Genomic DNA, 27,915 nt, shown 5'->3' on the forward strand with positions numbered 1-27,915 from the left:
CACCATGCCCAGCTAATTTTTCTATTTTTAGTAGAGACGGGTTTTTGCCAGGTTGGCCAGGCTGATCTTGAACTCCCGACCTCAAGTGATCCACCCGCCTCGGCCTTCCAAAGTGCTGGGATTGCAGGCATGAATCACTGTTCCTGGTCAGCAATTTCTTTAAAAAAAAAAAGACCTGCTCCCTGCCATCAAAAAGTGGGCAAACGACATGAACAGACACTTCTCAAAAGACCTACAAATGACCACCAAGCATATGAAAAAATGCTCAACATCACTAATCACCAAGGAAATGCAAATTGAAACCACAATGAGATACAGAATATATCCCAGTCACAATGACCATTATTAAAAAGCCAAAAACAAAAACAAAAAAACCAAATAGATGTTGGCATGGATGTGGTGAAAAGGGAACTGCTGATACATTGCTGGCAGGAAGTAAATCAGTACAACCTCTATAGAAAACAGTATGGAGATTTCTCAAAGAACTCAAAGTACATCTGCCATTTGATCCCGCAATCCCACTACTGGGTACCTAACCAAAAGAAAACAAATCACTGTATCAGCCGGGCACAGTGGCTCATGCCTGTAATCCCCGCACTTTGGGAAGCCGAGGCAGACAAATCACTTGAGATCAGGAGTTTGAGACCAGCCTGGCCAACACGGCGAAACCCCCATCTCTACTAAAAATACAAAAATTAGCCAGGTGTGGCAGTGGGCACCTGTAATCCCAGCTACTCGGGAGGCTGAGGCAGGAGAATCACTTGAACCTGGGAGGCGGAGGTTGCAATGAACCGAGATAGTGTCACTGCACTCCAGCCTGGGACAGAGTGAGACCTGTCTTAAAAAAAAATAAAAACCAAAAATATATATTTTTTAATATTGAAAGGTCTGCTCCCCATGCCCCACCCTGGCAGGGTCTCCCCTCATTCCTTTCTGCTGTCAGCTGAATTGAAACCCTAAACCCCAGTGCCCCAGAAGGTGGCCTTATTTGGAGACAGGGTCTTTGCAGGGGATCGAGTTAAACTGAGGTCACTAGCATGGTTCCCAACCCAACACGGAGACAGATACACCTACAGCGAGATGAGGTAAAGATGGAGGCGGGCCGGGCGCGGTGGCTCAAGCCTGTAATCCCAGCACTTTGGGAGGCTGAGACGGGCGGATCACGAGGTCAGGAGATGGAGACCATCCTGGCTAACACCGTGAAACCCCGTCTCTACTAAAAAATACAAAACTAGCCAGGCAACGTGGCGGGCGCCTGTAGTCCCAGCTACTTGGGAGGCTGAGGCAGGAGAATGGTGTAAACTCGGGAGGCGGAGCTTGCAGTGAGCTGAGATCGGGCCACTGCACTCCAGCCTGGGCAACAGAGAGAGACTCCATCTCAAAAAAAAAAAAAAAAAAAAAAAAAAAAAGATGGAGGCGATGCATCTACCAGCCCAGGAACGCCAGAGATTGCCACCAACCACCTGCAGCCAGGAGAGAGGCCTAGGACAGACCCTCCCCTGGCGACTTCAGAGGGAGCATGGCCCTGTGACGCCTCGGTTTTAGATTTCCGGCCTCCAGGACAGCGAGGCAATCCATTTCTGTTGTCCTAAGGCACCAAGATTGCAGTACTTTATAATGACAGCCCCAGGGAGCAACAACTACAGTTTTTTTCTGGTCCCCTGTGGTTGCAGGGGTGGGTTTATGGCAAGGAGAGTTAGTGCAGATTCCTGGAAGGCTCCCTGGAGGAGGTGGGTGTTTTTGGTTTTTTGGAGACAGGGTCTCACTCTGTCATCCAGGCTGGAGTGCAGTAGTGCAATCACAGCTCACGGCAGCCTTGACCTCCCAGACTCAAGAAGTCCTCCCACCTCACCCTTCCAGGTAGATGGGACACAGGCATGCACCACCATGCCCAACTACTCTGTTGTAGAGATGGGGTCTTGCTATGTTGCCCAGGATGGTCTCAAACTCCTAGGCTCAAGTGATCCTTCCACCTTGGCCTCCCAATAAGCCTGGGATTATAGGCATGAGCCACCGCACCAGGCCTGGGTGGGGAGCCTTGTTCATGGGAGTAGGGAACTGAGGTAGACATTTGAAGTTTCCTTAGAATCTCTCAGGAGGGTACCAGGTGTAGTGGCTCATGCCTGTAATCCCAGCACTTTGGGAAGCCGAGGCAGGTGGATCACCTGAGGTTCCGAGTTCAAGACCACCCTGGCCAACATAGTGAAACCCCATCTCTACTAAAAATACAAAAATTAGCTGGGTGTGGTAGCGTGCACCCGTAATCCCAGCTACTCAGGAGGCTGAGGCAGGAGAATTGCTTGAACCCAGGAGGTGGAGGTTGCAGTGAGCTGAGATCACACCACTGCACTCCAGCCTGGGTGACAGACTGAGACTCTGTCTCAAAAAAAAAAAAAGAAAAAAAAAAAAAGAATCTCTCGGGGACAAGAATGGGATGGTGATGGAAGCGTTAGATGGGGAAAGAGCCCTAGACAGGGATGCGGGGAGGACAGAGGGATACCTGCCATGGACAGGTGACTGAGCACTCAGGCCTTGGTGGCCCTCATGCTGGGTGTGGGGGTGAGAGGGCATCTGTGACGGCAGGACAGGGCTGGGCCAACAGACAGGACATTGTGTTTTGTTGACATGCAATATAACCAGGTGATCTGCAGGATGAGAGGGTGTGTCTGCTGGGAAGGACCAGGCTGAGGCCACTGCAGCTCTCTCTCTAGACCCACGCCCTGCCCTGGTATCCCCAGTCCCATGACTTGAGCGGGGGTGGGGCTATGGGTCCCTGGAGAGGGGACATGGAAAGGGTCAGAGGCTGCTCAAAGCTGGCCAGGGCCCCAGAGGACAGCCGATGACAGTCGCAGAGACAGAGGAGCCACAGAATCCTGGAAAGCAGGAACAGGGTCTGAAAGGTCACATTCTACAGGGTCTGAAAGGTCACATTCTACAGAGGAGGAGACTGAGGCTAGGGATGAAATCAGTGATAACATGTAGAAAGTTGGGAGAGGCCAGGAGGGGGCCAAGGAGAGGTGGGGAGAAGAAGAAAGAGAAGAGAGGGGGAAGGAAGGGGCTAGAAGAACCCAAGAAGAGGGAAGGGAGGAGCAGAGAGAAAGAAAGGAGGGGGCTAGGAGCGGTGGCTCACCCCTGTAATCCCAGCACTTTGGGAGCCCAAGGTGTGAGGACCACCAGAGGTCAGGAGTTTGAGCCCAGCCTGGGTAACATGGTGAAACCCTGTCTCTACTAAAAATATACAAAAATTAGCTGGGCATGGTGGCGCGTGGCTGTAATCCCAGCTACTCAAGAGCCTGAAGCAGGAGAATTGCTTGAACCTGGGAGGTTGAGGCTGCAGTGAGCCAACATGGCACTACAGCACTCCAGCCCGGGTGACAGAGTGAGGCTCCGTCTCAAAAAAGAAAAGAAAAAAGAAAAAAGAAAAGGAAACCGAGCGGGGAGGAGGGTTGGGAGGGAAACAAAAGGTCATGGCTAAGATGCTGTTATTAAAGACACATCACCAAGGGTCTGGGAGGCACAGAAAGTGCAAGGGAGTGTTTTCATTATGGTGAATGGGCTGGCAGGTCAGGGTGACATCGCCACAGGGTGACATCTCGAGGGGCAGGGACCGTGAGGTCTATGGGTCCAGTTTCTGTCTTGGTTCCCCTGCGCCCTTCTCTGGGGGCTGGTGAGGGCCAGAGGACGCTTTGGGAGGGTCCAACTGGAACCACAGTTATCCCTCCTGCCCTGAGTCCCCAGGTCCCCATGACCAAGAAGCCCAAAGTAGCTGAGCTGGAACGATCCTCAGAGGTTCTAATGCCTTGTCTTTTGGGGAGACTGAGACAGGAGATGAACTGAGTGGCCCCAGGGTGCACAGCTGGTTCATGGCAGGATTAGAATCTGGGGCTTCTGAAACCCCATTTTGTGCCCGTATGGCTAGATCCCGGAAACATTCCCCGGGGCACACAGCAGGGTGTGCTGGTGTGGGAGGTGACAGGGAGTTAGCAGGAACATTCACTGGGTAAGGATAGACCCTAACATGGGTTGAGCATCAGTCTTGTGCCAGGGATCATGGCTGGGGGAGGCTGTTGTCAATCCTAGCAGCAGCCCTGAAAAGCAGGTGTTATTATTCTTATTTTCTGGAGGGGAGCCTGAGGCTCAGAAGGGGAAACTAAGGCTCAGAGACCCTCAACTGGACAAGGCTCCAGTGCCCTGGCTCTTCCCGCCAAAGCTCGCTGGGGAGAGAAGAGAAGTCCAGGGGATGGGCACAGAGCTGAGCTCCAGGCAGAGGGCCCCCCCATTAGTGCCTGGAGGCAGCCCTCCCTCAGGGATGGGCAGACAGAGCAGGCTGGCCCCTGGGATGGGGGCCTCGTGGGCAGCAGGGCGTGGGGGTCACTCACCATGCTCTGCAGCAACTTGTGGGGACAAGAGCAGGAGGACCAAGGTCAGCAGACACAGCGCCATGGTCCCTGGCCTCGGCATCGGAGCTCCAAGCACGTCTCACTTGCCCGTTACCCCGGGAGGAACTGGCAAATGAGCCTCAGAGAAAGAAACTCATAAATAAATGGGTACCAGAGACCTTTGGTCCCTGAGACACTGGGGAGCAGGGACCAGCCTGAGCCTGAGTCAGTCTGGAAGCTTCCCTCATGACTTGGGGTGCAGGGCCTGTTTCAGGCCAAAGGGGAGAGGGAGGGGTGCCTCTCTCTGGTCCAGCACCTCATAGGCATGAGGGTTATCAGCTTTATCACCCCAATAGAGGGGCAGCCCAGGGGGCCTGAAGGAGCCAGGGGAGAACTGATGAGACCCCCCCACCATGGGTGGTGGGAGATGGGCAAGAGGGGCCGGGGCTGAGCTGAGAAAGGAGGAGGGTACCGCCTGCATTTAACCCTAACCCCTAGGAGGGACACCCCGTTTGTCTCTTTTCTAACCCTTCTTATTGGCTGGGTATGGTGGCTCACACCTGTAATCCCAGCACTTTGGGAGGCTGACGAGGGCAGATCACTTGAGATCAGGAGTTTCAGATCAGCCTCACCAACATGATGAAACCCCGTCTCTACTAAAAATAAAAAATCAGCCAGACATGGTGGCAGGCACCTGTAATCCCAGCTACTCAGAGGCTGAGGCAGGAGAATCGCTTGAACCTGGGAGACAGAGGTTGCAGCAAGCCAAGATCATGCCACTCCAGCCCAGGCGACAGAGCAAGACTCTGTCTCAGAAAAAATAAATAAATGAAATAACCCTTCTTATTGTCCTATAAGTACGCCCTGAAGATATGGCCATGCCTGGGCCAGGGAGTTGTTAGGTCTGGTCTGTGGGTTCCGAGGTAAGCACGGCTCCCATGGCCATCTGGCGTGACCCTGCCCTGTGCAAGCCCAACAGAGCCAAGTGCTCACTTCCTGGCCAACTGGGGTTGAACCTGACGTCCTCTCCTGTCCCCAGAACCTGACCTTAGGCTTTTCTGCCACAGGGACCTCAGCAGAGGCAGGCCTAGCCCTGCCCTGACTGGAGCAGAGGAGGGGGCTCCCTGCCAGGACACAGGAAGGGGCCCGGAGCGTTTGTTCCATGACCGATTCAGCAGCCAGTCCTGGGAGGATTCTGACCCCCCACCTGACTCCCACTGCAGAAGGAGGGGAAGGAAACCTCTCACTTCACATTCTGAGCTTTAAGATTTGCTTTTATTGGTAGGGAAATTCCAGAGTGGGGTGTCACCCAAGAGGAGACAGGGGTGCTGAGGCTTCTGGGAGTCTGGGAGCTCCTGGATGGAAGGCCTTATAGCCCCCAGCAGGAGCACAGGCCCGGGACAGGCCAAGTCTGTCAGCTCAGAGCAGGACTGGCTTCAGGGCCCGACTTCAGCCTCCTCTTGACCAACCCTGGGGGACTGCAGTCTGTGGTGGGCCCTGTGTTTGCCGCTCTCCTGTCCAGAGATAGATGAGGGTGGGAGGCCCCCACTGGCTCACACAGCAGATGCTACCATCTCCGGCCTCTGGATGTGGAGCTGGGGGGAGGGAGAGAAGAGGTGAGGCCAAGGGGCAGACCCAGGAAACAGGGAGCCCCAGGGGGAGGACGGAGCCCTGGGGGTAGGAGGGATCCCCAGGAGGAGGAGGGAGTCCCAGGGGAAGGGAGGAAGTCCCAGGGGAAGAGGGAACCCCAGAAGAAGTGGAGCAGCCTCAGAGGGTGGGGGCAGCTCGCAGCTGAGTCACCTCTGTGCCTGAGTCAACAGTCTCCAGGGTGGGCCGGAAGTTGTTGTAGGCGTTCTCAAGGCCGAATCTGCTCTCCCTCAGATTCTGGTCTGTAGGGAGAGGCGGTGCTGAGTGATGGGAGCCTTGGTGGGGGGTGGGGTGGGGGGAGGACTCCGGGGCAGTGGGGATTTCTTCCAGGAAAAGAGTCAGCCCCGCATCTACCCTACACCCTTTCCCACTGCCGACCACCCCTCCGCCCCTGCATCACTGGGCAGCGGGTAAGTGCCGAGCCTGCCTGGGGAGCCGCCCGCTGGACCCTGTAACAGGAGGGAGCGGAGCAGAACTCCCTCACATGCACGGGGTGGTAACCCGGGCCACAGAGGAGCGTGCGTGCAGCCCTGGACTCGGGGATGAGGTCAGAGTGGAGCGGGAGGCAGGGCTGGCTCTGGGTCAGCAGGGCCGCACTCCCTTATAGCAACGGTAGCCATAGCAGGCAAAACAGCTGCGCTTGAAATCTTCTTCCAGCATTCTCCGGGAGCACAGTGATCACTTACTTCCCGGTCCCGCAGAACCACTCACTCTCTTGACTCCGGGACTCTCCCTGCACCTCTGACCCCTCTTTTCCTGCCTCCTTCGAGGTCGGGGTCCTCATGCCCTACCTGTCCGTCTACGGTGGCTCCCCGGGGGCGGGGTGGGGGAGGGCGGTGTTCCACTTTCACCCTCCTCACTTCTCACTCTGCATTCTCCCCGATGAATGGACAAATCTCTATTCCAGTCCGTGGTTCAGGCTGCAGACCCCTCCCGGAGCTTCAGACAAGCACCAGCCTTGCAGCCTTCCCCTCAGCACCCACCAGCCCCCCAACTCAGTGTGCCCCACTGGCTGCTTCTCCCCCATCCATCGGGTCCCAAGGGTCAGCTCAGACAATCCTGGAAATCCTCCCTCACTCCCTCTCCCTCCTCCACCCTCTCAACCTCACCTCTACCACCCCCTCAGCCTCACCTCCACCAGGCTGTGTCTCCTCTTCCTCCCCTGACCCTCAGCCTTACTTCCTCCACCTGGTCTCCCTGCTTTAGTGCTCCCAGAATGGCCTTTTGAGTAAAAAAATTCAAAATGTGGCCGGGCATGATAGTTCACGCCTGTAATCCCAGCACTTTGGAGGCCAAGGCGGGTGGATCACCTAAGGTCCGGAGTTCGAGACCAGCCTGGCCAACATGATGAAACCCTGTTTCTACCATCTCTACTAAAAATACAAAAATTAGCTGGGCGTGGTGGCATGCCTGTAATCCCAGCTACTAGGGAGGCTGAGGGCAGGCGAATCGCTTGAACCTGGGAGACAGAGGTTGCAGTGAGCCAAGATCACGCCACTGTACTCCAGCCTGGGCCAGAGAGCTAGACTCCGTCTCAAAAAAAAAAAGGGGGGGGCGCCAAAGCCCCTCAACTCCCCCACCCCGTTCCTGAAGCCCTGCCAACCTCACGTCCCTCACTCTTTGTGAGATTGACCTGCCTTCCCTTCCCCACCAAAAGCAAGCTCTTTCCCAACTGCAGGCGTTTCTCATGCAGTCCCCCTGCCTGGGGTGCCCTTTCCCTTATCCTCACTGGGATAAGTCCTCCCTGCTTACTGGGGTCCCCCTCTGTTGAAGGAGGAACCGCACCTGCTTACCCACCTGCTCAAGAATTAGTCTCACCTCAGGGTTTATCTGATCCCCCATCCCCACCCAGGCTGGGTCAGGTCCTCCCCTCTGCTCCCTCTGCCCTGGGAATGGCCCTATCACCCCGCTTAGCTGAGTGTGCATTGGATGCCCTCACTGAGTTGGTGTTTAGGGGCAGGATCTGGTTCTCAACCACTCCTGCACCCTTGCACACAGCAGGGGTGGTGTTTGGGTCCGGGGCTGCAGTGGGGGGAACGGTGACCCCACGTCACCCCCACAGGCACAGGCACAGGCACCACCCTGCCTTTCTTCACCCTCCAGCTCTGCTCATCCCCTTGCCCTTAACTAGAGATACCTTCCCAGATGGCCGTCTTCTGGAAGGTGCCAGGGGTGCCTTCGTTTCGCCACTCTTGAGGCATATCATACTGTTGCCTGCAGACAGAAATGCCGTGACCAGCTGTAGTCAAGGAGGCTGAGGAGGGACTTGGTGGACCTAGACCTTCAGCTTCCCTTGAGGGGACAGTCACAGCCACACCCCAAGTCAGAGACGGCAGCGATGATGGCAGAGAACGAAAGGTAGCATCACCATGGCTTCCCCTCTTCCAAGGCAGGCACTGGCCAGGCCTCCCGGCTGCCCCTCACTCCCTTTAGTGGGCCTCAATTTCCATATCCATGAGATGGGGGCGTAGGGTAGCTCCTTTCAATTGCCGACTTCGGGCCAAGTATTGTGCCAGGGTTTCCTAGCAACCTTCACAGGTGCATCTTATCCCATTTTACAGCTGGGAAAAGCGAGACCCAGATGCTCCATCTCAGCTTCCCCATGTGGTGCCGTGCTCTGTGGCAGCCAGGTGAGTGATAACTAACCACGGGGAATGTCATTACATAGTCTAATTTCCACACATAAGCTTCTGTTTCCAGTCTCTGTGTTATGGTTTGAACGTGTCCCTTAAAGTTCATGCATTGGAAATTTAACCCCCAACGCAGCAAAGCTGAGAGGTAGGACCTTGAAGACGTGATTAGGTCATGAAGGTGCTGTCCTCGTGAATGGATTAATGTCATTATCTCGAAAGTGGGTGTGTAATAAAAGCGAGTGCAGACAGCCAGGGGAAAGCAGCTCACGCCTGTAATCCCAACAAATTTGGAGGCTGAGGTGAGAGGACTGCTTGAGGCCAGGAGTTTCAGACCAGCCTGGGCAATATAGTGAGACCCTATCTCTACAAAACATTTAATTTAATTTGATTTAGGGCGGGGCACAGTGGCTCACACCTATAATCCCAGCACTTTGGGAAGCCAAGGTGGGTGGATCACTCGAGGTCAGGAGTTCGAGACCAGCCTGGCCAACATGGTGAAACCCCATCTCTACTAAAAATACAAAAATTAGCCAGGCATGGTGGAATGCACTTGTAATCCCAGCTACTCAGGAGGCTGAGGCACGAGAATCGCTTCAACCTGGGAGGCAGAGGTCACAGTGAGCTGAGATCATGCCACTGCACTCCAGGGTGAGAGCAAGACCCTGTGTCTTAAAGAAAAAAAAAAAAGTGAGTTCAGCCCTCTCTTCTCTCTGTCCATGTGATGCAGACTGCCATCTTGCCATGCTGTGATGCAACAAGAAAGTCCTCACCAGATGCAGCCCCTTGATCTTGGACTTCCCAGCCTCCAAAACTGTGAGCCAAATAAATTTCTATTATTTACAATTACCCAGTGGTGGTATTCTGTTATAATAGCAGAAAATGAACTAAAACACTCTGCCAAACTGATATATCCTATAGGAAGGCCGCCCTTTGCTGTACCCAGGGCTGGGAGGGTCTGGGCACCCCATCCGGCCTCAGCTGACCTCTCTGACTGTTGGCCTGGAAGGAGCAGAGCCTTAGGACATTCAGACAGTGGCTGCCCCAGGGTCTGTCCCCTGTCTCTGGGCCTGCAGTGCTGGCCCCACAAGCTCACCTGTGCAGTTTTCTCTGGGATATGCTGAATAAGATGACCAGGATGATCAATGAGAGCAGCAGCACCGCCACCACAGCCCCCACGATGCCATACACGAGGCTCTTGGTGATGTTCCATTCACAGGTCTCTCCCCAGTACCAGTGTGTGTCTGTATTTGGGCACCTGGGGTCACAGACAAACTCAGGCTGACCCCCCGGGATCCCTCACATCCAATATCCCAAGGGCAAACCCACTCTCCTAAACACAGAAAACCAGATCTCCCTCACTCCAAGGGCTGGAGCTCAGCCCCCAGAGAGCCTGGGTCCCTGATTTCCTTGGGCTGATGGGCACTGAAGGAGTTGGGGGGACCTGGAGACTGCAGATCAGAAATTGAAATGACTAGGGCTCAAGGGGACCCGAGAGTGTTGGGTGTCTCGTCCCAGACACATGCCATTCACCCATCTAATCTCTAATCATCTGCCACCTAAATAGGCCTGTTATCATGTTTTTTTTTTTTTTTTGCACTCTAATTTATGGTCTGTGGACTTAGTGCTCTGTCTGCAGCTAGAGGTAACCGCGACGGCATGGCTGGGATGACGTAAGGGAAATTAGCAATATAGATAGGTAGAGGTAGAGATACAGACACAGATAGAGATAGAGATATATTTGGAACTTGATAGCATGAACTTTCTCAGGAAGGGATTGCCCAGCTCTGGGACCTCTGTGTCTGTAATCTACTCCTACTCCTCACTCTTTTTTTTTTTTTTTTTTTTTTTTTTTTGACACGGAGTCTCGCTCTGTCGCCCGGGCTGGAGTGCAGTGGCCGGATCTCAGCTCACTGCAAGCTCCGCCTCCCGGGTTTACGCCATTCTCCTGCCTCAGCCTCCCGAGTAGCTGGGACTACAGGCGCCCGCCACCTCACCCGGCTAGTTTTTTGTATTTTTTAGTAGAGACGGGGTTTCACCATGTTAGCCAGGATGGTCTCGATCTTCTGACCTCGTGATCCGCCCGTCTCGGCCTCCCAAAGCGCTGGGATTACAGGCTTGAGCCACCGCGCCCGGCCTACTCCTCACTCTTGTCGGGGTGAGGGGTGGGGATGAGGATACAGGGGAGAGGGATGTCCAGGAGTGGGGAGGAGGCACCTGCCAAGTTCTACTCAATGCCCCCACCCTGTGGGTGACTGCTGGGGAGGGGGAGGGCCCTACCACCAGGGCAGAGTAGGCGCTGGGCTTGTGGGGACACTCACAGGCAACGGGGGCCACTGCGTTGCAGCTGACACATGCCCAGGTTACAGTTCATTTGGGACTTCGTTCCTTTGGTGCACTTGTTCACACAGGCCAGCTTCCCATCCAAGACATCCACATAGTAGAACTGGGCATATTCTTTGGCAGCCTTCTGGGTGCATTGCTCTGGGGGAGAGGGGCGGGCAGCACGCATGAGCCTGGCCAAAGCACCCCAGCCCCCACTCTTAGTGCCCACACTCCACACAGCTGCTTACCCTGGAAGTCAAAGCCCAGTGTCACCGATGAATCCACGAAAGTGTCCTCTTCACTATAGCACAGTATGGCCTCTGCCGAGAGTGGATGGGAAGGAAGATGGAACAGAAACACTTCCCTCTGCCTCCCTGGGGGTAGCCAGGCCTCTCTCTTTTTCTATACTATGCCCTCCCCTGGGCCAATACCCGTGGGGTCTTTACCCAACCTAGACACGCAGCTGGGCTTATGAGGAGGCTCAAATGGGGATATGACAGCCTCAGCCTGGGGTCGACAGGAGGCTGTTGGGAGCAGCTTTGGGATCTGGGGAAGGCATCCTGGGCCTGGCTTCTGGGTTCCTGTGGCAGGAGTCTTGGGAGTCCCAGAAGAAAGAAGAGATAGGGGAGAGAGAGATCAAGGTCACAATCTCCAAGACACCCACAGGTGTCAAGGGGTTTTAGGTGAGCCTACCTCTGCAGAAATCATGATCACGATCATGAACTGTTTTGGTTTCATTCATAATCTTGGCCTTTACAATCTCTACCAGGGTTTCAAACAGTTCTTCATACTCTGAAGTGTAGTCTGCCTCCAGGATGACATCATTCTTGACCACGATGCTACCGTTGCTGGAAGTAGAAATTGTTTCATCAGTTACCCATGTCACCACCCAGCCAGCAAGTGGAGACCAAGCACCCAGAGGGGTAATAGGAGATGAAGCAGCCATGTGCCCCACAGGTGAGAAAGAATACAGAGTCTTCCCTCCAGCAGCTGACCACCCAGACAGAGGGATGAGAGCAAAACGATTCAAGAACTCAAATATATCAGTGATCACGATAAATGCCAACGAGTGAAATTCATTTCTCGCAAAATAGAGGCTCTTGGATGAACAGGTGGAGAAATTTGAATCCCTGTGTCCTGTTGATGCGAAAGTAAAATAGTGCAGCTGCTATGGAAAACAGTATAGAGTTCCTCAAAAAATGTAAAATAGAATTAATGCATGATCCAGCAATTCTACTTCTGGGTATATACACAAAATAACTGAAAGCAGGTCTTGAATTTATATTTGTACCCTCGTGTTTTCAGTAGCATTATTTACCATAGCCGAAAGGTGGATGCAAACCAAGGGTCCATCAACAGACAAATGGAGAAAAAAAATGTGGTCTATTGTGGAATATTATTTAGCCTTAAAAAGGAAGTACAGGGCAGGAAGTGAGGTGGCTCATGCCTATCATCCCAGCACTTTGGCAGGCCAAGGTAGGAGGATTGCTTGAGGCCAGGAGTTCAAGACCAGCCTGGGCAACATGGTGAGACACCATCTCTACAAAAGATACAGAAATTAGCCAGCCAAGGTGGTGCACATTTGTAGTCCTGGCTACTCAGGAGGCTGCGGCAGGAGGATCGCTTGAGCCCAGGAGTTTGAGGCTGCGGTGAGCTATGATTGCACCACTGCACTTCTGGCAACAGAGCAAGACCCCATGTTTTAAAATTTTTTAAATAAAGAAAGAAAAAGAAAGGTAAGTTTCTAACCTAGAAGCTACTTCTTCGATAGCCAATGATGCAGCTGAGGGGAGAGGTCTTGAGACAAGGCAAGTCACCTGTCACTGTCATTTTGAAAGATAAGTCAGTAGTAGGACTCAGGAGGACTTGAACAAAAAATATCCTGAGCCAAAATGGAGAGAAAGACCAGGGTGCCAATGCTGAGCCAGGGGCAAGGCTGGGGCACCGGGACCCTCTCTTCCCTGCTATAAGGACACGGCACCCTTGAGGGACCCTTCCCACTCCTCTGTCTGCCTCTTTCCACTCTCCACTGGGGGCTCTGGCTAGATCCTAAATGTTGGTGCTTTCCAGCTTCTTTCCTGGGAGACCCTCGTTTTGTGCTATGACCCTCCCTCACCCCCGACCTGGGCCATCTCATCCCACTCCCAGGACTTCCAGCGACATCCATCTGGGGATACCAATGCCCGTGTCTCTCATAAGACCCTTTAGAAGCTGGGCACAGTGGCTCACGCTTGTATTTCAGCACTTTGGGAGGCCGAGGCGGGAGGATCACTTGAACCCAGGAGTTTGAGACCAGCCTGGGCAACATCGCAAGACCCCATCTCTGCCAAAATTACAAACATTAGGCCAGGGGTGTGGCTTACACCTGTAATCCCAGCACTTTGGGAGGCCAAGGCGGGTGGATCACTTGAGGTCAGGAGTTCGAGACCAGTCTGGCCAACATGGTGAAACCGTGTCTCTACTAAAAATACAAAATTTAGCCAGGTGTGGTGACATGTGCCTGCAGTCCCAGCTACTCGGGAAGCTAAGGCAGGATAATCACTTGAACCTGCGAGGTGGCGGCTGCAGTGAGCTGAGATTGCACCACTGTACTCCAGCAAGACTCTGTCTCAGAAAAAGCAAAACAAAAAAATTACAAAAATTAGCCAAGCATGATGGCACAGGCCTGTAGTCCCAGCTACTCAAGAGGCTGAGATGGGAGGATTGCTTGAACCTGAGAGGTTGAGCCTACAATGTGCTGTGATTATGCCACTGCATTCCAGCCTGGGCAAGAGAGCAAGACCCTGCCCCCCTGAGCCCCCCAAAATAAGACCTTTTAGGGCATATTCCACTGCTGTATCATGCAACTACTCCATGTGGCTGGGCCCTGGGCACTTGAAAGTTGACGTGGTGCACACCAAACTCATCACCTCCTTCCCCCATTCTACCTCTCATGACATTCCTTGACCCAGCACAGGGCACCCCACACCTCCAGCAGCCCAGAAATCTGCCCTCATTCCTAATTCTTCTCTCCCTCCTCTCCCACAGCAAATCCCATGGTCTGCTGATCCTGCCTCCCAAAGACCTTTCACACTGGACCCGTTTTATCCTATATTGTCACCTATCTGGTGTAGGCCACCATCATCTCCAGTACAGACTTCTGCTTATGCAATCTCCACCCTACAGCCAGACTGAGCTGTCTACTCTGCAGACCAGACACTATCACCCGTGGGCCTACCTGATGCCGAAAGTCTGACTAACTTGGCATGAGCCATCTTTCCAACCTCCTCCCCAAATACTGCTCCTTTGCTCTTAAGCACCCAGCTGTTCTGAACGTCTTTAGGTTCCTGGAATCTGCCCTCCTCTGTCTCCCCTCTGGGCTCCTTCTCATTGATTCCCGCTGCTGCAACTGCCTCTCCTTCCCTTCCCCCTCTCTGGATCATTCCTCCTCATCCTTCAAGCCTCAGTTTTGCTGTAACTTTTTTTTTTTTTTTTTGGTAGAGATGGGGTCTCGCTATGTTGCCCAGGCTAGTCTCGAATTCCTGGTCTGAAGTGATCCTCCCGCCTTGGCCTCCCAAAGCATTGAAATTACGTGCATGAGCCACCATGCCAAGCCTGTTGCCAGTTTTCCTGGGAAGAATTCCCTCTGCCTCACCAAGCTTTGCTTTTGGGACCTCTCCCAGGGCACCCTGTGTGCCCCTCACTGTAACTCTAAGCAGACTGCACAACCACTTTTCCATCTGTGTTCTGCCACTCTGAGCTCCAGGAAAACGGGACTACTGTGTTCCCAGCACCCAGCAGGGGGCTGGCTTTCAACAAATGTGTGTTGACTGGATGAATGAATGAAGAATGAATGGTCTCACAGTCCCCCGCTCTTACCTGGCGGCTGCAGTCCTCTCTGACCCAACCAGGTATTGACATTCTAGCCATTCATGATAGGAGGAGGCAGGAAATCAGGGACAAGGAGGATTTCCCCACATCTATAAACCTGCCCCCCAATATACTCACAGCAATCTCCGAATGTTTACCCCTCTATACTGCGGAAGATCGTCGCCTGTCAAAACGACATCCATCTGAAAGAAACAAGGCAGTGAAGGTCACACAGAGCTAAAGCGTGAAGACTCTCCTGTTCCTCGTCTCGAGGCAGCCCTAGGCACCCTTCTGTGGAGCCCACGTAAGACCCCATAGGAAGAACCACCAACCCAGGAAGCTCCCTCTGCCATAATGTGGGTCATGTGGGGCTGAAGGCTCGAAACTCTCAGAGGACCTCCTTAGGGAGACTGGTGGGGAGGGGGCTCTTGAGCAGAACTCAGATTACTAAGTCAGGGTGTACCCCTCAATTTCCTCTCACGTGGGACATCACCCTGGGGTGGCTGGGTGTGCCCTGGTCTTACCCGATTCTTGAAGAGGCTATTGAAGTTCTGGTATTCCTGGGAGGATGAGTCATTCATCTGTTCTGTGAAATCTCTGTAAGTCACTTTCACTGTCATACCTAAAGTGGCATTGAGTTTTTCCGGGGTTTCTGTGGGAAAAGGCCATGGTATATGTGAGACAGCGACCTCCCAATAATGTCCTCAAGTATTGATACATTCTCTGCCTGTGGGTGTCTTGCAGGTGAAGGAAACTTTAAGAGGAAGGTGGGGGTCACTGAGACTTCTGTTCCCTGTCTCCCAAAACCCTTAGGAGCCAGTGGCCAGAAGGGAAAGGGACAGTACTAAGTACAGAAGCCCTCTGATGAGAGGTACAGGTGAGCTAATGGAAAGGGCCCTGGGCCAGGTGTTGTGGCTCACACCTATAATCCCAGCGCACTGGGGAGATGGGAAGACCTGCCTGGGCAACAAAGTGAGACCCTGTCTCCACAAAAGTAAAAACATTAGCCAGGCGTGGTGGTGCACACTTATAGTCCCAGCTACTCGGGAGGCTGAGACCAGAGGATAACTTGAGCCCAGGAGTGCAAGGCTGCAGTGAACTATGATCTGCACCTCTGCACTCCAGCCTGGGCCACAGAGTGAGACCCTATCTCAAAAGAAAGGGAGATTCCTAAAACTAAAAATAGAGCTACCATACAATCCAGCAATCCCACTGCTGGGTATATATCCAAAAGAAAGGAAATCAGTACATCGAAGAGATCTCTGCACTCCCATGTTTGTTGCTGTTCACAATAGCCAAGACTTGGAAGCAACCTCAGTGTCCATCAACAGATGAATGTATAGAGAAGACCTGGTACATATACACAGTGGAGTACTATTCAGCCATCAAAAAGAATGAGATCCTGTCAATTGCAACAACATGGATGAAGCTGGAGGTCATTGTTAAGTGAAATAAGCCAGGCACAGAAAGACAAACATTGCATGTTCTCACTTATTGGTGGAATCTAACAGTCCAAACAATTGAACTCATGGAGGCAGAGTAGAAGGATGGTTACCAGAGGCTGGGAAGGGTAATGGGGTGCCGGTGAGACGGAGGTGGGCATGGTTAATGGGTACAAAAAATGCATAGTTAGAAAGAATGAGTAAGACCTGGTATTTAACACAACAGCATGACTATAGTCAATAAGAATTTAATTGTACATTTAAAAATAACTAAAATAGCTGGGCGCAATGGCTCATGCCTGTAATCCCAGCACTTTGGGAGGCCGAGGCAGGCAGATCACCTAAGATCGGGAGTTCCAGACCAGCCTGGCCAATATGGTGAAACTCCGTCTCTATTAAAAATACAAAAATTAGCCGGGCATGGTGACCCACGCCTGTAATCTCAACTACCCAGGATGCTGAGGCAAGAGAATCGCCTGAATCCAGGAGGTGGAGGTTGCAGTGAACCAAGATCGTGCCACCGCACTCCAGCCTGGGAGACAGAGCGAGACTCCCTCTCAAAAAATAAAATAAAATAACGAAAATAGCACAATTGGATTGTTTGTAACATGAAGATTAAATGCTTGAGGGAATGGGCACCCTATTTTCCATGCTGTGATTATTACACATTGCATTCCTGTAACCAGACATCTCATGTATGCTCCATAAATATATACATCTACTATGTATCCCTAAAAATTAAAAATTAAAAAAAAACGACCACCCCATTTTTCTACCTTCTACTTTCGTCCCTGAAGGCAGAGGTAGAAGGTTCATGCTCTCCCTACAGTGTTGCTGGGAAAAGTCACACCTTCTCCACCTGCAAGTGAGGCAGTGGTTGATCCAACACTGCCATGCTGTTTTCAGGGGTCAAAGGCCCTGCAAAGAGCTGCAGGTCTCAGAAAAGGTCATTACCTACAAGGAAGGATTCCACAGGGGACAAGCACTGGTAACCAACGTAGCCTTGGGGACAGACGCATTGTTTTCCATTCCAGATTTGTCCTTCCTGGCATGACCCTGTGGAGAGAGAGAATCCACAGCAGTCACCATAGGAGCCCAAAGGGCAAAAACACGCACTCCCATTCTAGGTCCAGTCACTGAGCATCACACTGGAGAGGAGGATGGTGCCAGATGACCATGCAGCGATGAAGACGCCTCTCTGCTGCCACCTCCACCCCTGGGAGATAGTAAGAAAGGGAGAAGGAACAGCAGACAGTAAGGAAACAAAAGATACATGAGGTCCAGCTATGAAAAAAGCACTCATGTATCAAAAGAGAACAACTCTACCCCTGGGATCACCTGGAACAGCAAGGAGAAAGAGTTGGAAATGTGAAACAAAACCACAGGAGGCCAAAGCAGATGCAGATTCTCATGACGACAGAGAGAAGGTGGGCGGGCGCGGTGGCTCATGCCTGTAATCCCAGCACTTTGGGAGGCTGAGGTGGGTGGATCACATGAGGTCAGGAGTTTGCAGCTAGCCTGGTCAACATGGTAAAAACTCACCTCTACTAAAAATATAAAAATTAGCTGGGCGTGGTGGTGGGCACCTGTAATCTAAGCCACTCGGGAGGATGAGGCGGGAGAATCGCTTGAACCCAGGAGGCAGAGGTTGCAGTGAGCCAAGATCTTGCCATTGCACTCCACCCTGGGCAAGAGAGCAAGACTCTGTCTCAAAAAAAAAAAAAAAAAAGAAAAGAAAAGAAAGAGAGAGAATGGGTTCATGGAAGGATGCAAAAACAAACAAACAACAACAACAACAGCAAAGCCACCCTGGAGTCATAGTGGAAGGAGAGATTGTCATCATAGATGTATGGGGACCAGTGAATGGCACATGAACACTGGAAGTGATATCAAACCCAGAAACTGGATAGTCAGTAGACCAAAGTAAAGTGGAAGATAGAGGAAAAGAACCAAGAGTTTGTAATGGATGAAGACGACTCATGGACAGGCCTGGAGAAGAAGCTAAATGTGGGTGAAATTGAAAGACCAGTACCTGGCACTGAGGTTTGCAGGCTTTCGGTAGACGCAAATGTAAGAGGGAAGCTTGGACTGGTGTGGAAGGTGGTAGATTCCCCAGTGAGGCCTGATGTGCTGGAACTGGCAGGAAAGAGGGTTATGTAACTAGTGGATGGGCTCATATAGAACGTTGCAGATTCGCCAACGAGGGCTGAGGTTGTGGAGTGGGGAGGTAAGGGTGTTGTTACAGTTGCGTCTGAGCTACTGTGGAAGGCTGTTGATTCCTCACCAAGGTCTGTGGTGGTAAGGGTGACAGGTAACACTATTTCGGTGGAGCCTAGGCTACCAGGGAAGGCTGTAGGTTGTTCAACATGAATGGAGGTTGTGGTGCTATGAGAAAACACTGTGGTTTTAGTTGAGCTTGGTCCACTGTAGATGGTGGTAGATTCCTCACTGAGGCCTGGCATGGTGGTGCTGGCCGGTGACGCTGTTGAGTGAGTTGAGCCCGGTTGGCTATGGGAGGTGGTGGATTCTTCATTGACGCCTAGGCTTGTCATGCTGGCAGGTGAGAGTGTTGTGATCAGTGATCTGGGGCTACTGTGGAAGGTGGTAGATGTCTCACTGAGGCCTGTTGTTGTGGTACTGCCAGGTAACGTTGTTTTTCAGCTGCCGCGGACTGATGGGTGAGACTGAGATTCCACGACCTGAGGCTGTGGAGTGAGCGGGGGAGGGGGATGTTCCAGTTGCATCTGGGCTGCTATGGACTATTGCTGATTCCTCACCATAGCCCAAGCTTGTGGAGCTGACAGAAAAGTGGGTTGTTGGAGTGGAGCTAGGGCTGCTGTGGTAGGATGTAGATACATCAATGAAGGCTGATGTGGTAGTAGGAGGTGCAGCCGTAGTGTCCTTTGAGCTTGACCAGCTCGCGAGTGTGGTAGCTTCTCCCCGATGGGTTGTAGAGCCGACAGAGGACAGTGTTGTGTGTGGTGAGCCAGTGCTGCTTGCGACGGGCGTATGCTTCAACGAGGCCTGAGGGTGTGGTGTTGTCAGGGAAGAGTGTGGTGTAGTGAGCCTGGCTGCGCTGTGCAACGTTTGTGATTTTTGACCAAGGGATGATGCTGTGGTCCTGCCAGGGGACAGGTGGTGCTGTTGAGCCTGGGCTGCTGTGGGAAGTTGTAGATTCCTGACTGTGGCCTGGTACGGTGGTGCTGTCAGGAAACGCCGTTTGTGTGCATGACCACGGTCGTCTGAGGGAGGTGTGGATTCTTCACTGACACCTGAGCTTGTCGTGCTGCAGGTGAAGTTGTGGTCTGGTGATCTGGGGCTGCTGTGGAAACTGGTCGATTCTCACTGAGGCCTGGTGTTGTGGTACTGCCAGGTAACATTGTTGTTTCCACTGAGCTGAAAGATGGGTGAGGTTGTAGATCCCAACAAGAGCAGAGACCGGGGGGCGGGTCAGTAGAGGTGGTTTCCATTGCGTCTGGGCTGCGGTGGGATGCTGTTGATTCCTCCCTATGGCCTGAGCTTGTGGAGCTGTCAGGGAAGTGTGTTGTTGCAGTTGAGCCTGGGCTGCTGTCGTCGGTAGTAGGTTCTTCAACAGGGGTAGTTGTGGTGCTGGGAGGTGAAGGTGCTGTGTGGGTTGAGCCTGGGTGGGTCTGGAAGGTGGTAGATTCTCCCTGAACGCCTCCCTGAGGGCTTGTGGAGCTGGCAGGGGACAGTGTTGTGTGTCGTGAGCCACTGCTGCTGTGGATGGGTGTGGATGCTTCATCGAGGCCTGAGGTTGTGGTGTTTTCGTGTGAGACTGTGGTTTCAGTGGAGCCTGGGCTGCTGTGGAAGGTTGTAAAATCTTGATCAAGGGATGAGGCTGTGATACTACTGGAGGACAGTGTTGTGTCTGTTGAGCTTTGGCTGCTGTGGGAAGTTGTAGGTTCCTGACTGAGGCCTGACATGGTGGTGCTGTCGGGGAATGCTGTTGTGTGCTTTGAGCCTGGTTGACTAAGGGATGTGCTGGATTCTTCACGGACGCCTGAGCTTGTTGTGGTTGCAGGTGAGAGTGTTGCATCTGGTGATCTGGGGCTAGTGTAGAAAGGGGTAGATTTCTCACTGAGGCTTGGTGATGTGGCAGTGCCAGGTAAAGTTGTTGTTGTATCAGTGGAGGTTGGACTCATGGGTGAGGTTGTAGATGTCCAACAGGCCTGAGGTTGTGGAGCGGCCAGGTGAGAGTGTTGTTCCACTGAGCCGAGGTGCTGGGGAAGGTTCTGGTTCCTCAGCGAGGTCGTTGGTTGTGAGGGTGGCAGGTAACACTGTTTGGGTGGAGACAAGGCTGCCGGGAAGGCTGTAGATGGCTCAGTGAGTCCCAAGGTGTGGTGCCCTCAATGAACAGTGTTGTGTGAGTTGACGCTGGCAGGCTGTGGAAGGTGTGGATTCTTCCCCAGGAATTGAGGTTGTGCTGCTGCAGGGACACTGTGGTTTCTTGAGCGTGGTCTGCTGTAGATGGTGGTAGATTCCTCACCGAGGCCCGGCGTGGTGGTGTGCGGGCCGGTGACGCTGTTGAGTGAGTTGAGCCCGGTTGGCTATGGGAGGTGGTGGATTCTTCACTGACGCCAGGCTTGTCATGCTGTCAGGTGAGAGTGTGTGTCGGTGATCTGGGGCTACTGTGGAAGGTGGTAAGATCTCACGTGAGGCTGTTGTTGTGGTACTGCAGGTAACATTGTTGTTTCAGTTGCGCCCGGACTGATGGGTGGACTGTAGATCTCCACGACCTGAGGCTGTGGAGTGGTGGTGAGGGTGCTGTTCCAGTTGCATCTGGGCTGCTTGGACTATTGTTGATTCCTCACACATGGCCCAAGCTTGTGGAGCTGACAGAAAAGTGGGTTGTTGGAGTTGAGCTCGGGCTGCTGTGGTAGGATGTAGATACATCAATGAAGGCTGATGTGGTAGTAGGAGGTGCACCCATAGTGTCCTTTGAGCTTGACCAGCTCGCGAGTGTGGTAGCTTCCCGATGGGTGTAGAGCCGACAGAGACAGTGTTGTGTGTGTGAGCCAGTGCTGCTCTGCATGGGCGTAGATGCTTCAACAAGGCCTGAGGGTGTGGTGTTGTCAGGGAAGAGTGTGGTGTGAGTGGAGCCTGGGCTGCTGTGCAACGTTGTGGATTCTTGACCAACGGATGATGCTGTGGTCCTGCCAGGGGACAGTGTTGTGTCTGTTGAGCCTGGGCTGCTGTGGGAAGTTGTAGATTCCTGACGGTGGCCTGGTCGGTGTGCTGTCAGGAAACGCCGTTGTGTGCATTGACCACGGTCGTCTGAGGGAGGTGGATTCTTCACTGACACCTGAGCTTGTCGTGCTGGCAGGTGAGAGTTTTGTGTCTGGTGATCTGGGGCTGCTGTGGAAACTGGTCGATTTCTCAGTGAGGCCTGGTGTTGTGGTACTGCCAGGTAACATTGTTGTTTCCACTGAGCCTGAACTGATGGGTGAGGTTGTAGATTCTCCAACAAGAGCAGAGACCGTGGGGCGGGTCGGGAAGAATGTGGTTTCCATTGCGTCTGGGCTGCGGTGGGATGCTGTTGATTCCTCCCTATGGCCTGAGCTTGTGGAGCTGTCAGGGAAGTGTGTTGTTGCAGTTGAGCCTGGGCTGCTGTCGTCGGGATTGGTTCTCAACAGGGGTAGTTGTGGTGCTGGGAGGTGAAGGTGCTGTGTGGGTTGAGCCTGGGTGGGTCTGGAAGGTGGTAGATTCTCCCTGAACGCCTCCCTGAGGGCTTGTGGAGCTGGCAGGGGACAGTGTTGTGTGCCGTGAGCCACTGCTGCTGTGGATGGGTGTGGATGCCTCATCGAGGCCTGAGGTTGTGGTGTTTTCGTGTGACACTGTGGTTTCAGTGGAGCGGGGCTGCTGTGGAAGGTTGTAAAATCTTGATCAAGGGATGAGGCTGTGAGTACTACTGGAGGACAGTGTTGTGCTGTTGAGCTTTGGCTGCTGTGGGAAGTTGTAGGTTCTGACTGAGGCCTGACATGGTGGTGCTGCGGGGAATGCTGTTGTGTGCTTTGAGCCTGTTTGACTAAGGGATGTGCTGGATTCTTCACTGACGCCTGAGCTTTTTGTGGTTGCAGGTGAGAGTGTTGCATCTGGTGATCTGGGGCTAGTGTAGAAGGTGGTAGATTTCTCCTGAGGCTTGGTGATGTGGTACGCCAGGTAAAGTTGTGTTGTATCATGGAGGTTGGACTCATGGGTGAGGTTGTAGAGTGCCCAACAAGGCCTGAGGTGTGGAGCGGGCAGGTGAGAGTGTTGTTCCACTTGAGCCTGAGGTGCTGGGGAGGTCTTGGTTCTCAGCGAGGTCTGTGGTTGTGAGGGTGGCAGGTAACACTGTTTGGTGGGACAAGGCTGCCGGGGAAGGCTGTAGATGGCTCAGTGAGTCCCAAGGTGGTGGGGCCCTCAATGAACAGTGTTGTGTGAGTTACGCTGGCAGGCTGTGGAAGGTTGTGGATCTTCCCCAGGAATGTGAGGTTGTGCTGCTGCGGGAGACCTGTGGTTCAGTTGAGCGTGGTCTGCTGTAGATGGTGGTAGATTCCTCACCGAGGCCCGGCGTGGTGGTGCTGGCCATGGACGCTGTGGAGTGGAGTGAGCCCGGTTGGCTATGGAGGTGGTGGATTCTTCAGCGCCTAGGCTTGTCATGCTGGCAGGTGAGAGTGTTGTGTCGTAATCTGGGGCTACGTGAAGGTGGTAGATGTCTCACGGAGGCCTGTTGTTGTGGTACTGCCAGGTAACTTGTTGTTTCAGTTGCGCCCGGACTGAGGGTGAGACGAGATTCCCACGACCTGAGGCTGTGGAGTGGCGGGTGAGGGTGTGTTCCAGTTGCATCTGGGCTGCTGTGGACTATTGTTGATTCCACACCATGGCCCAAGCCTGTGGAGCTGACAGAAATGTGGGTTATTGGAGTTGAGCTCGGGCTGCTGTGGTAGGAGGTAGATACATCAACAAAGGCTGATGTGGTAGTAGGAGGTGCAGCCGTAGTGTCCATGGAGCTTGACCAGCTCATGAGGGTGGTAGCTTCTCCCCGATGGGTTGTAGAGCCGACAGAGGACAGTGTTGTGTGTGGTGAGCCAGTGCTGTCTACGGGCGGCGTAGATGCTTCAACGGCCTGAGGGTGTGGTGTTGTCAGGGGAGTGTGGTGGTGAGTGGAGCCTGGGCTGCTGTGAACATTGTGGATCTTGACCAAGGGATGATGCTGTGGTCCTGCCAGGGGACAGTGTTGTGTCTGTTGACCTGGGCTGCTGTGGGAAGTTGAGATTCCTGACTGTGGCCTGGTACGGTGGTGCGTCAGGAACGCGTTGTGTGTCATTGACCACGGTCGGCTGAGGGGGTGGTGGATTCTTCAATGACACCTGAGCTTGTCGTGCTGGCAGGTGAGAGTCTTGTGTCTGGTGATCTGGGGCTGCTGTGGAAACTGGTCGATTCCTCACTGAGGCCTGGTGTTGTGGTAGTGCCAGGTAACATTGTTGTTTCCACTGAGCCTGAACTGATGGGTGAGGTTGTAGATTCTCCGACAAGAGCAGAGACCGTGGGGCGGGTCGTAAGAATGTGGTTTCCATTGCGTCTGGGCTGCTGTGGGATGCTGTTGATTCCTCCCTATGGCCTGAGCTTGTGGAGCTGTCAGGGAAGTGTGTTGTTGCAGTTGAGCCTGGGCTGCTGTCGTCGGTAGTAGGTTCTTCAACAGGGGTAGTTGTGGTGCTGGGAGGTGAAGGTGCTGTGTGAGTTGAGCCTGGGTGGGTCTGGAAGGTGGTAGATTCTCCGTGAACACCTCCCTGAAGGCTTGTGGAGCTGGCAGGGGACAGTGTTGTGTGTCGTGAGGCAGTGCTGCTGTGGATGGGTGCGGATGCTTCATCGAGGCCTGAGGTTGTGGTGTTTTCGTGTGAGACTGTGGTTTCAGTGGAGCCTGGGCTGCTGTGGAAGGTTGTAAAATCTTGATCAAGGGATGAGGCTGTGGTACTACTGGGGACAGTGTTGTGTCTGTTGAGCTTTGGCTGCTGTGGGAAGTTGTAGGTTCCTGACTGAGGCCTGACATGGTGGTGCTGTCGGGGAATGCTGTTGTGTGCTTTGAGCCTGGTTGACTAAGGGATGTGCTGGATTCTTCACTGACGCCTGAGCTTGTTGTGGTTGCAGGTGAGAGTGTTGCATCTGGTGATCTGGGGCTAGTGTAGAAGGTGGTAGATTTCTCACTGAGGCTTGGTAATGTGGTACTGCCAGGTAAAGTTGTTGTTGTATCAGTGGAGGTTGGACTCATGGGTGAGGTTGTAGATTGTCCAACAAGGCCTGAGGTTGTGGAGCGGGCAGGTGAGAGTGTTGTTCCACTTGAGCCTGAGGTGCTGGGGAAGGTTCTTGGTTCCTCAGCGAGGTCTGTGGTTGTGAGGGTGGCAGGTAACACTGTTTGGGTGGAGACAAGGCTGCCGGGGAAGGCTGTAGATGGCTCAGTGAGTCCCAAGGTGGTGGCGCCCTCAATGAACAGTGTTGTGTGAGTTGACGCTGGCAGGCTGTGGAAGGTTGTGGATTCTTCCCCAGGAATTGAGGTTGTGCTGCTGCGAGGAGACACTGTGGTTTCAGATGAGCGTGGTCTGCTGTAGATGGTGGTAGATTCCTCACCAAGGCCCGGCGTGGTGGTGCTGGCCGGTGACGCTGTTGAGTGAGTTGAGCCCGGTTGGCTATGGGAGGTGGTGGATTCTTCACTGACGCCTAGACTTGTGATGCTGGCAGGTGAGACTGTTGTGGTCGGTGATCTGGGGTTACTGGGGAAGGTGGTAGATGTCTCAGTGAGGCCTGTTGTTGTGGTACTGCCAGGTAACATTGTTGTTTCAGTTGCGCCCGGACTGATGGGTGAGACTGTAGATTCTCCACGACCTGAGGCTGTGGAGTGGGTGGGTGAGGGTGCTGTTCCAGTTGCATCTGGGCTGCTGTGGACTATTGTTGATTCCTCACCATGGCCCAAGCCTGTGGAGCTGACAGAAAAGTGGGTTGTTGGAGTTGAGCTCGGGCTGCTGTGGTAGGATGTAGATACATCAACAAAGGCTGATGTGGTAGTAGGAGGTGCAGCCGTAGTGTCCTTTGAGCTTGACCAGCTCGCGAGGGTGGTAGCTTCTCCCCGATGGGTTGTAGAGCCGACAGAGGACAGTGTTGTGTGTGGTGAGCCAGTGCTGCTCTGGACGGGCGTAGATGCTTCAACGAGGCCTGAGGGTGTGGTGTTGTCAGGGAAGAGTGTGGTGTGAGTGGAGCCTGGGCTGCTGTGGAACGTTGTGGATTCTTGACCAAGGGATGATGCTGTGGTCCTGCCAGGGGACAGTGTTGTGTCTGTTGAGCCTGGGCTGCTGTGGGAAGTTGTAGATTCCTGACTGTGGCCTGGTACGGTGGTGCTGTCAGGAAACGCCGTTGTGTGCATTGACCACGGTCGGCTGAGGGAGGTGGTGGATTCTTCACTGACACCTGAGCTTGTCGTGCTGGCAGGTGAGAGTCTTGTGTCTGGTGTTCTGGGGCTGCTGTGGAAACTGGTCGATTTCTCACTGAGGCCTGGTGTTGTGGTACTGCCAGGTAACATTGTTGTTTCCACTGAGCCTGAACTGATGGGTGAGGTTGTAGATTCTCCAACAAGAGCAGAGACCGTGGGGCGGGTCGGTAAGAATGTGGTTTCCATTGCGTCTGGGCTGCTGTGGGATGCTGTTGATTCCTCCCTATGTCCTGTGGTTGTGGAGATGTCAGGGAAGTGCATTGTTGCAGGAGTGCCCAGGCTAGTGCGGTAACTTGAAGATTCTTTAACAAAGGTTGATGTGGTTCTAGGAGGTGACAGTGTTGTCTGAGTTGGGCTGCTGTAGGAAGTTGTTGATTCTTCACTGCGTCCTGAAGTTGTGGTGCTCTCAGGGAATAGTGTTGTCTCCATTGAGCCTGGGCTGCTGTGGGTAGTTGTTGATTTTTCACTGAGGCCTGATGTTTTGGTACTGGCCGGTAACAGCATTGTGTACTCTGAGTCTGGCATGCTGGGGATGGTTGTAGGCTTCTCACTGAGCCCTGAAGTTGTAGCGCTGGCAGGTAACAGTGTTGTGTGCATTGAGCCTGGTCGGCTGTGGGATGTGTTGAGTTCTTCCCTGATGCCTGAGCTTGTCTTGCTGGCAGGGGAAAGTGTTTTGTCTGCTGCTCTGGGGCTACTGTAGATGGTGGTAGGTTTCTTACTGAGGCCTGGTGTTGTGGTACTGCCACTTAACATTGCTGTTTCCGTTGAGCCTGAACTGATGGGTGATACTGTGTATTCTCCAAGAACTGAGGTTGTGGAGCCGGTAGGTAAGAGTGTTGTTCCGGTTCCATCTGGGCTGCTGTGGACTTTTGTTGATTCCTCACCATGGTGCAAGGTTTTTGAGCTGGCAGAAAATTGTGTCGTTGTAGTTGAGGTCTGTCTGCTGTGGTAGGTTGTAGATACTTCAACAGGGGCTGATGTGGTGCTAGGATGTGAAGGTATTGTGTCATTTGAGCTTGGCCAGCTCTGGAAATTTCTAGATTCTTCCTGAAGGCCAGCGCTTGTGGAACTGGCAGGGGACAGTGTTGTGTGTGTTGAGCCAGTGCTGTTGTGGACGTGTTTAGATGTTTCAATGATGCCTGAGCTTGTGGCACTGTGAGGGAAGAGTGTTGTGTGACTGGAACCTTGGCTGCTGTGGAAGGTTGTATATTTCGAGCCCTCTGAGATGGTGGCAGAGACAATGGGTTTTATGGTAGTAAATTTGGTTAATACCCCATAGCCACTAAAAGTGGTAAAAGAGTCACTTGAACTGGGTGTGGATCCAGAACTTGTATTATCTTCAGTACTAGTGCTTTCTGTTGAGCCTGTGAGTTGAGAGAAACCAGAGAAAGTGCTATGATTTATGATTGTCTCCTACAGTAGCCCCAGATCACCAGACAGATGCGGTGCTAGTCAACTCTGACACATCCAGGCTGGAAGACACCTGGTCACCTCGTGATATTGAAGCTCAAGTCCCTCTTTCAGGGGCATAGGAAGGGTCGAGTAAACCTGTAGATTTGAAGAAATCTCACTGGTGGTGTAGACTAGCAGTCCCCAACCTTTTTGGCACCAGGGACCGATTTCATGGAAGACAATTTTTCCAAGGACTGGGGCTGGGGGCTGTTGGGGGATGGTTCCAGGATGATTCAAGCACATTACATTTACCATTAGATTCTCATAAGGAGGGTGCATGCACAGTTCACAATAGGGTTGGAGCTCAGCTTTGCTGGCCCGTTGCTCACGTCTTGCTGTGAGTCCTAGTTCCTAACAGGCCACGGACCAGTTCTGGTCTGGGGCCAGGGGGTTGGGGACCCCTCGTGTAGACCTTTGTGTCTTCTGTGGAATATAACCCTTTGGCTAGTGGGCAAGGTGTCACTAGATAATTTTCTGAGTCTTGACTGTAATTTGTAACTTGAATTTTTAGGGCCGGGTGTGGTGGCTTATGCCTGTAATCCCAACACTTTGGGAGGCCAAGATGGGTGGATCACTTGCGGTCAGGAGTTTGAGACCAGTTTGGCCAACATAGTGAAACCCCATCTCTACTAAAAATACAAAAAAACTTGCCAGGTGTGGTGGTGCACACCTGTTATCCCAGCTACTTGGGAGACTAGGGCACGAGAATC

The 27,915-nt window shown here is 53.0% G+C and overlaps 1 protein-coding gene across 1 annotated transcript; it reads right to left on the reverse strand.

The window, feature by feature from the left end:
• Window positions 1-5,635: 5,635 nt before the first annotated feature.
• On the reverse strand, window positions 5,636-25,843 carry LOC104681356 (mucin-12-like). The gene is made up of 12 exons (XM_030931997.1): window positions 25,558-25,843; window positions 18,305-18,811; window positions 17,227-17,328; window positions 15,355-15,482; window positions 14,969-15,033; window positions 11,675-11,829; window positions 11,230-11,301; window positions 10,978-11,140; window positions 9,753-9,914; window positions 8,164-8,240; window positions 6,180-6,268; window positions 5,636-5,974 (listed from the first exon to the last, which is right to left on the reverse strand). Exons 1-12 carry the CDS (start codon window positions 25,841-25,843, stop codon window positions 5,933-5,935), a joined length of 1,848 nt encoding a protein of 615 aa, XP_030787857.1. The 3' UTR covers window positions 5,636-5,932.
• Between the last annotated feature and the right edge of the window lie 2,072 nt (window positions 25,844-27,915).

Source organism: Rhinopithecus roxellana, chromosome 6 (assembly GCF_007565055.1).
Source record: "Rhinopithecus roxellana isolate Shanxi Qingling chromosome 6, ASM756505v1, whole genome shotgun sequence".
Lineage (NCBI taxonomy): Eukaryota > Metazoa > Chordata > Mammalia > Primates > Cercopithecidae > Rhinopithecus > Rhinopithecus roxellana.

Bases quoted from the DNA above. Each gene is read 5' to 3' on its own strand.
- LOC104681356 (XM_030931997.1), bottom strand. From the start codon at position 25,843: ATGTTACCTGGCAGTACCACAACACCAGGCCTCAGTGAGAAATCGACC. The intron at 9,915-10,977 runs GTGAGTGTCCCC...CTGTGACCCCAG, and splicing joins CGCAGTGGCCCCCGTTGCCT to GTGCCCAAATACAGACACAC. The intron at 8,241-9,752 runs GTGAGCTTGTGG...TTCTGTCTGCAG, and splicing joins TCCCAGAGAAAACTGCACAG to GCAACAGTATGATATGCCTC.